Source organism: Cynocephalus volans, chromosome 7, assembly GCF_027409185.1.
Source record: "Cynocephalus volans isolate mCynVol1 chromosome 7, mCynVol1.pri, whole genome shotgun sequence".
NCBI classification, from domain to species: Eukaryota; Metazoa; Chordata; class Mammalia; order Dermoptera; family Cynocephalidae; genus Cynocephalus; species Cynocephalus volans.
The window spans coordinates 87,311,598-87,329,151 of record NC_084466.1 but is presented as its reverse complement, the minus strand read 5'-3'; the positions used below and the strand labels follow the sequence as shown (position 1 = coordinate 87,329,151).

At 34.6% G+C, this 17,554-nt stretch overlaps 1 protein-coding gene across 1 annotated transcript in view; it reads right to left on the bottom strand.

Annotated features, from left to right (window-relative positions):
* Positions 1 to 17,554, bottom strand: part of MICU2 (mitochondrial calcium uptake 2) — a 120,978-nt gene that overhangs the window by 30,725 nt on the left and 72,699 nt on the right. The window contains exons 5-7 of the mRNA XM_063102763.1: positions 12,737 to 12,784; positions 11,682 to 11,764; positions 3,722 to 3,787 (exon numbers count right to left, since the gene is read on the bottom strand). Of these exons, the coding sequence (XP_062958833.1) occupies positions 3,722 to 3,787; positions 11,682 to 11,764; positions 12,737 to 12,784 (197 nt within the window). The remainder of the gene's footprint in view (positions 1 to 3,721; positions 3,788 to 11,681; positions 11,765 to 12,736; positions 12,785 to 17,554) is intronic.

The following is a 17,554-nucleotide window of genomic DNA, read 5'->3' as shown; positions in this document are numbered from 1 at the left end:
TGGTACATTTTATGGACTAGCCATTAAAAATTATGAGACAGGATCTATATTTGTCGTATGAAAAGTTGCTCCACTTTATAAGAAAAAAAGCTGTTTTCAGAACATGTATGTAATGATCTCATTTGCGTAAGGTATGACTAGAGAAAGAGACACACATAAACACACATAAAGAAACACACATGAACACATCTTTTCAGTGTAGCAAATGTTACTTTCTTTCTTTTTTATTAACATATATTTCTTGTTCTTTTCATTCACAAGAAATGCCACATTTGACATGTGGCCTAGCCAGGGCTGCCTGCTGTAATGTAATGAACTCATTCCCTATTGATGGATATTTAGGTTGTTTCTAATTTTTTTCCCCCTATAAACATGGCTGTAAGAAATACTGTTATATGTTTATATTTATACACTTGTATATATAAATTACTTAGTGAAATTGCTGGGACAAATGGCATTTGCATTTAATTTTGTTAGATATCTTTGCAATTTACTTTACCACCAAGAGTGCCCACTCCATTGTACCTTAGAGAGCACAAAGGATTATTATTGTTTTTCATCTTTGCAATCTGGTAGGAAAACAAATTTTTAAAGAAATCACTATTATTTCAACTTGTATTTCTTTGATTACTCATATTTATTGGTCACTTGTATTTCTGCTAATTGCCCCTTCATGTCTTTTGCCTATTTTCCCATTGAAGTGTTGTTTATTAAAAAAAATATCAGTAGTCAAATCTACAAGAATTTTGTTATGGCTTTTGGAATACAACTGTACTACCTATAGTATAAAAACAAGAATGCAGTGAATACCTATTATGTGCCAGACACTGTATTAGCCCTAGGGGATTCATGGTCTTCCATTCTCGGGGGATAGTTGGGCATTCAACAAGTGATTAAAAATAGTAATCACACCATGAAGTGTTAGGGTACAGGAAGCCATGGGAGGGTGTAACAGGACTGATTCAGAAGCTATGGTGAGGCCTTCCTGAGAACATGCCAGTTAAACTGAGATCAGAAATCTTTACAGAATTTAACTAAGAAGTGCGAATAAACATTCCAAATGGGGAGCACAATGTATAAGGCCTCAAGGTGCAAGAGAGCATGAAGCTACATGGCTGTGGTGCAGAAAGTGACAATAAGTATAGTACCAAATACTTACATACTACTGATGTGTTAAGCAGTTCCAAGAGATTTAAATGTACTAACTCATTTAACACCAAAATAACCCACTAAGGTAGGCTGGTATGCCCAGGGTCACACAGATACTAGATGATGAAAGCAGCATTTGAACCTGGGCAGTTAGGCCTCTGAGTCTGAGTTCTTGTGCACTTGCTCTGCCTCAGAGAAAAGTGGTGTAGCAACAGGCCATAGGATGGTCAGGGCTGGGTTACCCAGGCCTACAAGGATTTTTGAATTTATCCCATGAGCAAAAGGAAATTGTTGAAGAATTTTAAGAAGGACGGTTATATCACATTTGTGCTTTTAGTCACCCTGGCTACAATGGGAAAATGAACTCTAAAACAGAGTGGATGCAGGGAGGTAAGTCAGATAGTGACTCATGTAAGAAATGACAGTGGCCCGACCAAATGATAGCAGAGGAAACAAAGGAAACAAAGGATGAATTTGAGAAATATTTGAGAGGCAGAACAGACAGGATTTAGTGACAAATTGGACAAGAAGAGTAAGGAGACGTCAAGAATGACTTCTAGGTTTTTGGATTACTCAAAAGTAATTTGATAATCAGTGTTTTTCTACTGATTAAAAATGCTGCCTATATTATATAATAATGCCCATATGTATTTGGTTATATTTTGACTGTTCTATTTCTCATGATATCACTTTATTTGGTAGGAAGAGTCCCTCTCGTTACTTGCATTTTTCAGAATATTCATGGTTATTCTCTTATGTTTATTCTTCCAGATAAACTTTAGAATCGTTTTGCCATTCAGTACACAACTGCCCACATGCACTTCCTTCCCAACCTCTGTCAGCCAAAAAACACCAAAAAGCAAAAACTAAACACTCAGTTTTTGAGTTGTGACCTGGACTGAGCTGAATTCATAGATTAATTTAATGGGCATAATCATAGATTAATCTAATTTAACTGGCTCATCCCAATAAAATCTCTGAAATCAGGCCTTGGGTGTGCTTCCCTGGTTGGCACTAGTCCATGTATACTATCACACAGTGTTGTTGGGAAAGTTATTAGCACTGTCCAAGACTCCACTAGGAGAGGATAACTGGAATCTCTGCTTGTGGGACTTTCTAGAACTCTGTCCCATGTGCCTCTTCCCTTGGCTGATTTTAATCTTTATCCTCTCACTGTGATCAATTGTTACTATGAACATAACAACTTTCAGCAAGTTCTGGGAGTCCTCCCAGTAAATTCCTAGGCCTCAGGGTAGGTAGTCTTGGGGTCCCTCGAACTTGCGGTTGCTATCAGAAGTGAGAGTGGTTTTGTGGACTGCTTCCCTAACTTTACAAAACCTTAAAGAGAAGCATGATGCTTTCCCTGTAGAGGAGGACACAAACAATTGAACAATTATGCTAACGTATGACAAAGTGCTATGATTAGGGACACACAGAGTACTTTGGGAGCATATGGGATATGTACATCTAGGAAAAGGAAATACTATTCAAGGCCTTGGATGTGAGACAAAGAAGTCCAGTATAGGACTGTTCAAAGGGAATGAAATGTAAAAAAGAACTGAGATTTTATTTTCTTTATTGAAACATAATTGATTGTATATATTTGTGGGTATGAATATCAATACCTGTTGAAATGTGATGCTCAAATCAGGTTAATTAGTACATTCAACATTATATAATGTAATCGTTTTTTTGTAGCCCTTTAGCAATTTCTCGCCAACTTCTCCCCCCTCACCCCCACATGTCTGGTGGCCTAAGAACTGAGATTTTAATAATTTGCAAATTTTGAAGTAGATATGCTGTGAAAGAGAAAACAATTTAGAAATTTAAGAAAATCTCATGGAAAGCACAGTGTGGAATTACAACTGAAAGATTATCAATTGAAGATTTACTGATATGCATTACTGGTGGGAATGAAACTGGTTCATATTCTATAGGAGGTATTTATCAAAGTCTATCAGTGACCTTGGAAATGTTTGTACCTTCTGACCCAGCAATGGAATCTGGGAAGAATCCCTCAGATATATTCACATATATAAAAAATGATATTACAGAATTATTCACTGCAGCATTATTTGTAATATCAAAAGATAAATACATGTTAAATGTCTTTCAAAAGGGGAATGGTTACATAAACTGCTACATCCATACAACCAAGTACTATGTAGCCATTAAAAAAGAATGAGATGTTTGGACATACTAAGTGAAAAAACAAAAGTGTATAATATGCTACTGCTTGTATAAAGATGAAAAAGAATATATAGATTATCTATGTATTTACAAATATGCTTATGTATGCATACACTATTTCTAGAAGAATATCCAGGAAATTGCTAGCACTCATTGCCCAGGAAGGAGAACTGGGTGACCTGGAGGAAAATTCTGCTCTACCTACATACATGCCCTTTAAAGTCAGGACCATGTGCATATAGCACATCTATTTAAAATATGTTAAGAATTAACTTACTGATAAATCTTACCAATGATCTGGGAGTATTTATTTGAACAAACAGAATAGAGCAGCTATTATAAATATCATCTGTTTGGAAATATTTAGTTTATTTGTACATACCTGACATTCCGTTTCATTAGTTTTCATTGCTGTCAAGTCATCTTGTTTACTTATGATCTTCTGCAGCTAAAAAGATTGCAAACACGAGTTTACACATGTGTTTACTGAATTTTTCAAAACAACTTAAAAAACAGATGTTATTAACTATAAAATATACACTACTTATTTGTTAAATATTAACAAACTCTTTCTGTATCATTACTCCTAACATCTTTTTTCTTAGATCATGTAAGAATCAAAGGAGAAAAATAAAAGTATTAACATTATTATTATTATTACAATTTTCTCCTAAGAAAGCTAGCTTATGTAATGGATACATGTTCTAAAGGCAGCTCTATATAAACACTTCATGAGTGCCGTGTCTTTCTCTCAAGAGAATTTTCATTCAAAATTAATTTTTTATATCCCTGATAGTTTATGGCCACATTTTCAAGTATATAACTCTTAAAAAGCTGTTTTTATCCCATACATTTTCTTCCTTTCCCTTTATGCATTTATGAAGTATTAAAATAATTTAACAATTTATATTTTACTAAATATAAAATTGTCAATAGTACCTTGAAATTGAGTACATTAACAAACCCACTTACCTTTGAGTCATTTATACCAATCCTCATATGGAAAGCGAATTTTTAAAAAAAGGATTTAAAATAAATCAGATGTAGACAAAAATCCAAAACTATGGATTCAAATCAATTAGGAGACAAATCTTCACTCAGTTTTTCCTAGGCTATTTCTTTCTAATACTTTGAAAATTATTGCAATTAAATTCCAAATCAATTATCTCAAATTTAGCTATTTCTGCTTGTTTCAGGCAAATGGTTTATCTCTTGCTAAATCCCTCAGCCAGTTTTCAATGCTCCTCCTCCTCCTTATTTCAGGAAAAAAAGTTGAAAAGCTTTTTATTTGTTTTACCTTTTAAGTTGACAACCAAATGGTATAACACCAACCTCAATACACAAACATTTCTCCCTTTGCTTAATCCTCTCCCTCCCACCTTTAAAATTTTTATTATGGAAAATTTCACACATAAGCAAAGCGAACAGAATTCTACAATAAACCACCATATAAACATTACTCAGCTTCAATGATTAGCAGTATTCTGCCAGTCTTGGATCATCTATACTCTACCCACTTCGCTGCTCCTCTCTGTATTATTATTTACAACTCTTATGGAAAAAAGTCATACATTGAAATGTACAAATCTTAGCCATACAATTTTGCCAGTTTGTGTCTCTTCCCTACTCTCTATACCCTCACAGAGGCAGTTCTGGTTTTTTTTTTTTCCACCTAAATTAGTCTCACCTCATTTAGAAATTCCAATAAATGTAATCAAATAGTATGTATTCTTTTGTGTCTGCCTCCTTTCACTCAGCATAATAAAATTTATTTGAGATTAATCCATGTTATTTGCACATCAGTGTTTGTTCTTATTTACTGCTGAATTGTATTCCACTGTATACATGTACCACTATTTACCCATTTACCTGTTGATAAATGTTTTGTGTTGTTTCCAGTTTTGGCTATTGTGAATCTAGCTGCCATACGTTCATGCACAACTCATTTTTGTGGACACAGGCTTTAATTTCTCTTGGATAAATGCCTAGGAGGGTAACAGTGAGGTCTGTTTAATTATATAAGAAACTGTCAAACCTTTCTCCAGCGTGAATTCTGGTTCCTTCATTTCCTCATCAACACTTGGTGTGGTCATCAGTATGTTATTGTGGTTTTAACTTGCATTCCCCTGACAACTCACGTAGAATACTTTTTCAAATTCTTATCTCTCATTTCTATATTTTCTCCTGTGAAGAGTCTGTTGTAGTCCTTTGCCATTAAAATTTTTTTTAATACTCTCAAATTGTAGGAGTTCTTTAAACATTGTGGATATAAGCCCTTTGTCAGAAATCTGTTTGAAAAATATTTTCTCCCAATCTACTGCTTGCCTATTCATTTTCTTAATGGTGTCTTTGAAGGAGTACATGTTTTTAACTTTGGTGAAGGTTAATTTATTGTTTTTCCTTTTATAGTTACTGCTTTCGGTGCCCCAAGAAACACTGCCTGTTCTAGATTCTGAAGATTTTTAAAAATGTTTTTTACCTAGAAGCTTAATGGTTTTAGCTTTTATGTTTAGATCTAGAATCTGCCTCAAATACATTTTTGTATATGGTGTGAGGTAGGGCTAAAATTATTTGCTAATTTTTTCTTCATATGTATATCCATTTGTTCTAGTACCATTTGTTGAAAAGACTTTTCTTTCCCCATTAATTGAGTTGGCGCCTGTATTGAAAACTACGTGATTGCTGTGGATTGACTGTCTCTCCCCTCCCCCCACAAACTCATTGATGCCTGAACCCCACTGTAACAATGTTCAGAGGGTGGGAAATCTGACTATGGCAGTGTTAAAAGGTGGGCCTTTAAGAGGTGACTGGACTGTGAAGACTATGCCCTTGTGAATGGATTAATCCATTCATAGACTGATAGGTTAATGGTTTAGTGGGTTGTCATGGGAGTGGCTTTACAAGGAGAACAAGTGAGCATGTTAAAGAGCTCTTGCCATTCTTGCCATGTGATATTCTGTGTGCACCACGACACTCTGTACAGAGCCCCACAAAGAAGAAGGCCCTTACCAGATGTACCCCCTGGACTTCCCAGCCTCCAAAACTGTAAGAAATAAGTTACACTTTCTTATAAATTACCCAGTTTCAGGTATTCTGTTATCAGCAACAGAAAATGGACTGAAACTATGACCATGTAAGTGTGGACTCTTCATTGTCTTCCACTGATCTACCTGTCTGTCCTTAGGCCAATAACAAAATGTCATCATTACTGTAGCTTTGTAGTAAGTCTTGAAGTTAATTAGTGTGAATTACCCAGCTTTGTTCTTGTTTCTCAAGATTGACCTGGGTGTCTTTAAGTCCTCTTCTTTTGTTTACATACTTTAAAATCAGTTGTCAATTTCTGCAAAAAAAGCCTGCTGGGATTTTGCTTAGGAAAGTTGAATCTTTAGGCCAATTTGGGAAGAACTGACATCTTAATACTACTGAATCTTTTAATCCATTAACATGTTATATTTCTCCATTTATTTAGGCCTCTCTGAGTTCCTACCAGCAATGTTTGAAGTTTTTAGAGCATGCTTTTTGTTAAGTTTTTTCTAATTCTTTTGTTCTTTGATACTACCCTAAGTAGAACTGTTTTAAATTTCATTTTCCAACTATTTGCTACTAGAATACTGAAATACAATTCATTTCTGCATATTGATCTTTTATCCCAAAATCTAATTTCACTTATAGTTCTAGCAGTCTTTGCTTTTGTTGTTGGTTCCTTAGGATTTTCATAAAATCATGTTGTCTGTGAATAAAGTCAGATTTTACTTCTTCCTTTCCAGTCTTTTTGTTTTTTTTTTCTTGCATTGCTGTTATCACTAGAACCTCCAGTAAAGTGTCAAACAAGAAGTGAAAATAGACATCCCTGCCTTGTTTCTAATCTTAAGGGTAAAACATTCAGTATTTGACCTTGTAGCATGATGCTAACTTAAATTTTTTTGTAAATGCTCTTTATCTGATTGAAGAGTTTCTCTTTTATTCCTACTTTGCTGAGTTTTATGGTGAAAAGGTTTATTTTGTCAAATGCTTTGTCCGCACGTACTGACATGATCATATTAGTTTCTCCTTTATTCTGTTAATATGATAGATTGCACCGATTGATTTCTCAACCATTAAACTCATTTTCTTTTCCTTTGATAAATCTCACTTGGTTGTGATGTACTATTTTATATAGTGCTTGATCTGATTTGCTCTATTTGGGTTAAGTATTTTTGTACTTTTGTTCACGAGGAAAACTGGTCTATAGATTACTTTTCTTGTTCAGTCTTTGCCAAGTTTTAGTTGTCAGGAACATGCTGGTCTCATAACGTGGGAGGGAAGTATTCCTTTTTCTTGTATTTTCTGAAAGAGCTCGTGTAAACTTGGCATTACTTCTTTATTAAATGCTTGACAGACTGCATCAGTGAAACCATCTGGGCTTGAACATTTCTTTGTGGGAAGGTTTTGACAATAAATTCAATTCCTTTGACAAAGGGCTATTCAGATTTCTGTCTCATTTCTTGTTACTTTTGTTATTTAAAGTATTTGCCCTTTAAAGTATTTCATCTCAGTTGGCAAATTTACAGCATGTATGAATTGATTGTTTACAATATTCCATCTTAATCCTTTTAATATCTGTAGGGTCTGTGGCTATATCTCCTTTTCATTCTTAATATTGGTAATTTCTCTTTTTTTTTGCTAGATCAAGTACTGAAGAATAGTCAAAATTTATCATATAGATAATAATTTAAAAAATAAAAGTGATAGATGTTATCCATAAAATACTGACTACAAATTTTTGTAGAAAGTTCAAAACTTATTTTTCTTTTAAGACATTTAATACAGTTGTTATAATCTTTACATAGTCTTATTGTCAAATAGTTACAAACCAAACAAAATAAAACAAACAAAACAAATAAGAGTAGTTGACTGAAGTAAGAATTTTTTAGAAGGCTTATCACAATATGGATGTGGAATTTAGAATAACAAGGGTCTGTCTTGAAGTCTATCCAAGAGTGTTTGTTTATTATTTTTTTCTTTTGGTAGCTGGCTGGTTTGGGGATCTGAATGCTTGGCCTTGGTGTTATAACATTGTGCTCTAACCAACTGAGCTAACTGGCCAGCCCCCCAAGAGGGTTTATTCTAGGGCCAGATAAATCTTGTCATGTCAGGTATTACCTAAAACATTTCCGTTTGGACTCAAGGAGAGGATTACAGCAGGTTCTAGTGTATTTCGAAGATTATAGTGCTGTATAGTTAGTTCTGTAGTAACATTTCCATTTGAAAGAGCATAAACATTTTGGCCTAGAGATCTAGGCTAAAAGTCTCTCTGGTCTCCTAAGACACTTTCTACAATGGCTATATGTGACACTGATTCATGACAATAATGTACGAAGTGCCCGCTAGGTGACAAGAGTATTGTTCTGGGTACAGTGAATATAGAGGTTAGGGTCAGATAATGTCCTTGTCCTCACTGATCTTATATTGTAGTGGGCTAGGGGTTATAAAAAAGTAAACAAATAAGGTAATTTCTGATAATGTCAAGTGCTGTGACTAAAATAAAATAAAGTAGGATAAGAGGATTCAGAGACTGCTGGGGAGGAGTTCTCGTGAGCTAGGCTTATTGGAACGGGGAGAGGACATCTCAGGCACAAGGAAGAGCACGGCTTCTGGAAGAAACAGGGGTACTGTGTTAGAGAAACAGAAGGCACCATGTGATACAAACATGGTAAAAGAAGCAGGAAGGTGCCCATCTGCTAGACAGAAATTCTGAATGACTAAAAAATGACTATCAAATTGACTACTTAAGTTCGTTTTCACCAATATTTTCAATTTCAGCCTGAAGAAAAGTATGTAGGGTCAATTTAATTTATTTTTGCTTTCAGGATCATGATGGCTTAAAGTCTGGAACAAGAATACTGTTACAAAATCGAGAAGAATAAATTCTACTGAAAGCTTTTATATTTGTTTAATAATAGCTTTAGCAGGTATACTTAGTATGACAAAATTAGAACATTACTATATTAAGAGCACAGTCCTTTCTACCAGTATGAAAGTAATGTGAAATAAAACGACCAACCAAGGAGCAATTTATACTAGTAAATAGACTTGTCATTATTCTACTGTGTAGAGAAAAAAAAAAATCAGTGATGTATCTTCACGTATTCTTTTTCTTGTTTCCGTAATTCATGTGTTGAACATCCAAGACTTTTCCAAACACTTAAGTAGAGACCTGCAGTATTCAGAAATTGTTCCCAAAATCCAGCATATTAAACTGTTATGTGAAAAAATGTATTTGGAAATCTTTGAAAGTAGGTATGAGCAACAATTTCCTGAGTAGAGGCTGTACACACAGTAAAAGATAAAGGAGACTGTGCATAAAAGGCACACTAATGTGCTCTGTGAAAAAGGAAACTACAACAACATGCCCTCTAGTGTCTTTTTTCAGTTTCACATTCAGTGTCTCCTTTAGCTACATCCAGGCTTTATGATTTGGCCTCACATCACCACCAAACTATGATAGCGCATCAAAACAAAGGTCCTGGTAAGTATGACAATATTACAATCAGTTCATAAAATTACCTCCAACTTTACTATTCTAGGGATACATAGTTGATACGGTACTTCTGAGATTTGGCTCTCTATACCTTGTGACACCCGGGAATAAAACCAGAAAGTTCACCCAGGTCTGAGGGAATTATGGCATGTGCAAACATTAATAGCTTAATTAATTCAATAGAATTTCACCTTTATCTATCCTGGCCATGTCATACGAATTACTCTTTACCTGAATAATAACAACAGTCTTAAATCTATCTGTTTCTTGTCCCTGAGGAAGATTGATGTAGCTGGAGAGTAAAGGTACCTTGTGACTTATGGCACTGGTATTTCATGTGTTACTTATGCAAACATATTTTTTTTCTTAAGCTAAACTTAATTTTTCCCTTAACCATCAAATATCTCAAAGCAATATTTTTATCTACTGCTACCAATTTTGTCCTTCCTGTTCACTCCTCTACAGTCTTTTGCTCTGTGGAGTCAGTCCCTACCACTCTTTTGAAACTGCTTCTGTAATGGTTCCTACGGACCTACAAAATTTAAGGGACTCTCTACTCAGTCCCTACCTTACTTGACCGCTTTTTAAAGAGTTTGGTATTAAAGACTCCTTCTTTGTTACTCTTTTCTTCTGGAGATTCCATTACCCTGCACTCTCTGGGCTTTCCTAATTCTCTGCTACTCTGTTCCTTCTCAATTTCATTTCTTGGCTTCTCAACCTCAGCTTGACCTCTTAAATGAAACTGTTTTTCAAGACTCTGGTCTTACCTCTTTCCATTCCACATTCTCCCCCTCTGAGGTCATACACACTCTCATGACTTATTTATCACCCCTATGAGGATGTTCCCAAATCCTGGCTACATTCTTGATTTCCAGACAATTGCTTGCTATACTTGCCTGTCTCTACAGTGGAATTGCTAGGTCATATGCTAAATATATATATTGAACTGTAAAAGAAGCCACCAATTTAGTTTTCCAATGTGTGTATACCATTTTACTCTTACCAGCAATGCAAGAGAGTTCTACTTGCTTCATTATTTCAAAGGCTTTTTAAAAAAGTCTAAACTAGTCATTTATGTATGTACTTGTCATTTATATATGTACTCATTAATTCATCAATGATAGCTAGTATGTATTAATCACTTTGCTACATATCTACATGTTATCTTTTCTCCATAAAGCTCTTCAAGAGATTAAAAACATTTGACCCTAACTGGCACATACCTAACAGTTTATGTGCACTAAGGTATTTTTTTGATATTACCAACAACTTTTTGAGAAGAGAGTGAAATTTACTGGTTGGCTATTCTAGAGTAATGTCTTAGGAAATAGCATTTAGACATATTTTCAGCTTTTCAAATATTAGCCTTCGCAAATTCCTGGAAAATTAACACCAATTTATACCACTGTGGCTTTTTCACTTTTTTCCTGTTCTTTATGAAGGCTTACATTTCTATTACACCTATTCCTTTTTCTTGGTGTAAAAATAATTTTTAGTATATCTTTAACACATATTGTTTAATGTGTATATGTATCCCATGAAGCCGTTTTTACTGTAGTATTATTTGCCGAAATGATAAAAACAAAACTCTCAAAAATGTCGATGCTTAAGCTTATCTTTCTGTTTGGAATCTTGTGCTCTGTTCATTTACTGGTTTCCTCAAAGCTGAATTACAAAAAATTTAACATTTTTGAATGTTCAAATAATTTATTGACATTTCATATGTAAACACAATATAATTTCATTTTTATGAAAATGTGAAATTATCACGCAAGCATCCCGATGTTTTGTGATAATCCTAAAATAACTAGAGTCTACTTACCTTAAAAAATTCCTTTTTTTCAATCATTTCATTACCATCTGCATCCAGCATTTTAAAAGCAACATGAAATCCAGAATGGGGTTCTGCAATGAAGTGAAAAATGAATATTATTTGCAGATAGATCCTCAAATTTGAAATAAACCACCAGAAACTATGAGTAAGTACCTAAACAGAGAAAATAATGATCTCTCCTTATAACAGTTTGCAAAGGCTGACATTCGGTGTGGAGGCTTTGTTCCCTGCATTCTCCAGCACCTTTTCCACAGTTGCTGCTGTTCTGCTATTAAGTGTTCTGCCTTTCAATGCAAAATTAATTTGAGAACTTATTTCTTTAGCTCTCCTAGGGGCTTTCCTATATTTTTATAGTACTTTGGCTGTTTTCATATTGATGATTACTTTTTACTTCCCTTTTTCAGAGCAAGCCTTTTTAAGATGCTTCTTATGTCGCAATCATTTTAGACATATAGAAATGTTGTAAAGATAGCACAGAGAGTCACCATATACTCTTCACCCAGCTTCCTCTAATGTCAATATCTGGCATTACCACAGCACATTTATCAAGACTAAGAAATTAACACAGCATTATGAGCTAAACTTCAGACTTTATTTGAATTGTGCTTTTTTCCTAATGCTGCTTTTCTATTGTAGGATCAAATACAAGACACCATGTTGCATTTAGTTATCACATCTCCTAACTCTCCTCCAATCTGTGAATGTTTCTCAGTCTTTCCTTGTTTTTCATCACCTTCATACTTTTGAAGGGTCAGGAATTTTGTATATCAGATGGGAGTTTTTAATATTCCTAAGTGCAGGCTAACTCTGTGATTATTCTGTTCAACAAGCCTTCTATTAAGAAGACAATGTTATGGGGTGCCATAGTAGAAGAGGTAAAAGAGACCTAAAGGGATAATCTAATACAACATTAACATTTTGTATATAAGGGACCAAGGCACCAACCATATGTTTTATGATAAAGACATAAATAACAAACTTCCAAAATCTTGTTTGGTAGGAAAATTCCATATGATCACTCAGAAAAATTGTAGGATACTTACTTGTGAGGATCGTAAGCAAGAAAATATACTCAGTATATGAAATTAGCCCTGAAAGACATAAAAACATACCAGAAAATAAGCTTTAGATGGTTTAGAGGTAACCAATAGGAATATTAATAATGAAACTTCACCTAATTAAAAAACACATTTTTACTTAAAATTACCTCTCTTTGGTACAGTGGAAAATTTTTATAATACAGAGTTGAAGTACAGTCCTAATACTGAGAAAAGATACCTCGTTTCATCAGCTTACTATTACTGGTAAGGAGGATGGAATGGTTAAATTTAAGTGTCAACTTGACTGGGCTACAGAGTGCCCAGAATAAACATTATTTCTGGGTGTGTCTGTGAGGGTGTTTCCACTTGAGATGAGCATTTGAGTGGATAGATTCAGTAAAGTAGGTTGTCCTCCTCAGCGTGGGAGGGCATTATCCAATCTGTCTAAAAAAAAGCAGAGGAAGAAGGAATTCACCCTTTTTTTTTCTGCCTCACTGCTTTAGCTGGGACATCTCATCCCATCTTCTTTTACTATCACACTGGGTTTTACACCACTGGCTACCCTGGTTCTCAGGCCTTCAGACTTGGACTGAATTACACCACCAGATTTCCTGGGTCTCTACCTTGCAGATGGCAGATCATGGGACTTCTGAGCCTCCATAATCACATGAGCCAATTCCTCATAATAAATCTCTCTCTGTGTCTCCTATCAGTTCTGTTTCTCTGGAGAACACCTACTAATACAGTGGAGGAATGGATGCTGGCTAGCAAATAAGTTTATATGCAAATAAGTTTATATAAGTTTATATCAGAAGTTTATATGCACGTCACTTCATGTACTTTTTATTTAAATTTTTACTATTCATAACACCTCAAGTGAAGCAAATTTATAAATTCAGCAGAATAACAGAGATTTGTATATACCAACAGTTGAATTACATTATTTAAGACATAGTAATTAAATCTTCATAACACTAACTTGATTTTCCTTTGGGAAGTCATTCCTACTGTCAAACCTGCAGTTTGGGTGGGATGACTCTACCTTCACCTCTGGAGGTAGATGCTGATTGGCTTAAGCCAATCACTGTACTCCTGTGGAACTGACACAGGGACTAAGTAGCTTAGGCCCAAGCTAATGAGCAGGTTGCCTTAATTTGGCTCCAGGGACTGGTTTAGGGACAGGCCATGATCTAAGATGGGCCACTCAGAGTGGTTCTGTAGGATGTCTGTTGAGAATGCTGGATCACTGACTTTCTTTTTTCTTTTTTTTGGTGATGGGCTTTGATAATGTGAGAATGTTAAGCTTAGGAATGTGAGGTCATGGAGAGTGACTGGAACTGCTAGAGGGCCAGTACTTAGAGCCTGAGAATGGATTCAATCTTTAATTGTCCTTTTGTAACTGGCTTATTTCACTCAGCATGTCTTCAAAGTTCATCCATATGTCATAATTTCTTTCCTTTTTAAGGCTGAATAATATTCCATTGTATATACATATACCACATAGTTTACCCATTTACCTGCTGATGGACATTTGGGCTGTTTGCACCTTATGGCTATGGTGAACACTGATGTGCAAACATCTATCTGAGTCCTTGCTTTCACTTCTTTTGGGTATATACCACAAAATGAAATTGCTGGATCATATGTTTAATTTTATGTAATTCTATGTTTAAGTTTTTGATGGACTGCCATAACCTTTCCACAGCAGCTGCATCATTTACACTCCTACCAGCAATGCACAGGGGTTCCAAATTTCTCCACGCCCTCAGTGTTTGTTATTTTCTGTTTTGTTTTGTTTTTTAACAACAGCCGCCCTAACGGGTATGAGGAGGCATCTGACTGTGGTTTTGATTTGCATTTCCCTGATGATGTTGAGCGTCCTCTCACGCACACATTCGCCATCTGTATATCTTCTTTGGAGAAATGTCTGTTACAGTCTACTGCCCATTAAAAATGTTGTTGTTGTTGAGTTGTTGGCTCATTATGTATATATTCTGAATATCAATCCCTTATCAGAAACAATTTGAAAATATTTTCTCCTGTGGGTTGTCTTTTCATTCTCTTGATAGCATACTTCGATTTACAAAAGTTCTTAATTTTGATGAAGACTAACTTATCTATTTTTTTTTGTTCCCTCTGTCTTAAATCTCTAATCTATAGGATCTTCCTTGCATTCCCTCCCCCTCCCCACACCTTTCAATTTAATTGTTGAAGAAGCCAGTCATTTGTCCTGCAAAATTTCTAACAGTCTGGAAAATTTTGATGGCTGTATGTCTTTGGTATCATTTCACATTTTCCTACAACTTCTATATTTCTTACAAACTGGTACTTAGATCCAGAGGTGTGCTGAGATTTGGGTTTGATTTTGGCAAGAAGTATTCATAGATGATGTTGTATATTTCCAACAGGAGGCCAAAACACAGCTGTTTACAGAAAATGCTAGATACCACTGAGAGATACTGATAGTAAAAGTTATAGAAGTTTAGAAAAATGTGAAATCGTTTCCAGAGTTTAGATGATCAGAGGTGTTGTAAAGGAAGTAATTCTAAAACTGGTCTTTAAATTATAGGTAAAAATTTTAATTAATCAGGTGTGGTATAAGTGGAAAAGCCATATAAGACAGATAAACCTGAATATGAAAATTAAAAAGTAATTATTTGTCTGGAATAATGTTCATGTGGGAGAAGCAATGGAAAATAAAACTACTGTGGTACAAGGAATAAAGGCCTGAAGAGAGTGATGGCAATGGGAAGGTGTTTAAACTTGTATGAAGGAAGACCACATCCTAATGGCTCCCAGTCAAACAGAGCAGGAACTAAGGGCCAAAAGTAGTTCACAGCAAAGGAGAAAAGGACTTTATATCTAGACAATTCAATGTATTAGCTTATAAGTAACTTCGGGTATATATTTTAAGTGTTTTTAATGACTTACTTTTTTTTTTTTTTTTTTTTTTTTTTTTTTTGCATTTCCAATATTTTGTGGTTTTTATTTTGGAGCACGTGTACTTCTCTTTAATAAAAAAGCCTACCGTAGGTCTTCAGGTATTTTTTCTTAAAGCTATTCAGTGTTTACACGAAGGGAGAATAAATTAAATGTGTTTTGTTATATCTTGTGCCTGGGAGAAGTGCTCTAATTTTAGTTGAAGGATCAAAGTCTTTCATCCCTTGGAAGCCTCAAAAAAAAAAAAAATGAACAACAGCATTTTTCTAATTTTCAAAGAACTAAAGCAATGTGAAAAAATGGCCAAACTGCTAGACTGGGCTTGGTGCCAAAAAGAGACCTCACTTTTCCTTTCTTTTCTTTAGATAAAGGTACATGTCCTTTATGTAATGGGAACTTTTCAAAGAAGAAAATTCCAGTGTCTTTCTTTGAAATACTGACAAATGAAAAGCCTGAATAAACACAGAGTTGAGACAGTGTAAAAACAGCACCCTGCACTCTCAAAATAGATTATAAATAAACAATACAATTCTACAATAGCATTTGATGACTGTATCTCCTTTTAAAGAAAACCGAAACTTTAGAATATTTATAGGAGAAACAGTTTAATATATATTTGTCACATTTGAGTGTAAAATAAACGCTGTTAAATGCCAATGTTTCAAAATTGCATGCCAATACGGAAATACTTTATAATTTGTTAAAGAATCCTTAAGGGCTACTAGAAGAGATGAATAATTTCTATTAGTTCCTATGCTTCTCTAGAAATATTTTTTAGTTGAAACTTTTCTAACAGATGACCTACTACCGAATGCAATTTTGAGAACCCTGTTTCCCAAAGAGGTTGGATTACATCATCTGTCATAAGAATATATTTATATCTTATAACGTATCTTGTAACTTATATTCAGTACATCTTTGAGGATAGTTTTATAAAAATATAATAATCATAACGTGCAATGTACTTTTCCTTACAATAATGCATGGTGAGTGAATTATTTTCTGATTTCAAGAATTAACTACCTTTGCTAGTTATGATTCAGTATAAATTTTGATAGTTCTTATATGTGGTAAAATGCAATATTTAAAATTGTTCCAAATGTAGCTAAGTTTTATATATTTTTCAACTCCAAATGACTATTAATATCAACAAAGATGTATACCTAAAAAAAGTGTTGAATCTTTCCTATAAAATAAATATTCACATTAGTGTTTTTTCCTCTAAGTTAGAAATGTATGCTTCAACTCATGTATTTCAGAGAAACACTAAAAAATAACTGTTCAGTCTTTTCAAGGTTTTTTCCTATTGTACTTACAAACACTATTTTTTTTTCCTAGCTACTATCAGATCACAACCAAAATTATAGCCAAGATACACAAAAGTCCTAGCTCTTCTACTGTGTTGGGCTCCCTCACAATTTAATAATCAGTTTTGTTATTCTGTTTCATTTATTTGCTCAGCCAAAACAAACAAATAAATAAAATTTATTGCGCACATACCACATGCCAGACACTATGCTTAGATTTTAGAAGTTTATAAAGGAAAGACATGGCCTTTTTCCTCAAGGAGCTTACAGTCTAAGAGGTCAGCAGATCACACATAAGCAATTATAATAAAATGTGGCTGGAAGGGATATGTAAATAATGAGAACAGAGGGGAGGGAACAACTCTTTCTCACTGAGGAAATAAACAAGGGTTCACAGAAGAGATGAAGCTTGGGCTAATTCACCAACTCAGCAGAAGGCTGGGAGGAGAAGGTGGGTTAGAAAGTAGGAGAGAGAACAGAGCAAAGAAAGTGAAGGACAGGTGCAAAGTACAAAAGCATGACCAGCACATTTAAGTAGGGCATTGGCCACAAAGGGTTTATAGAGCAAACTCAG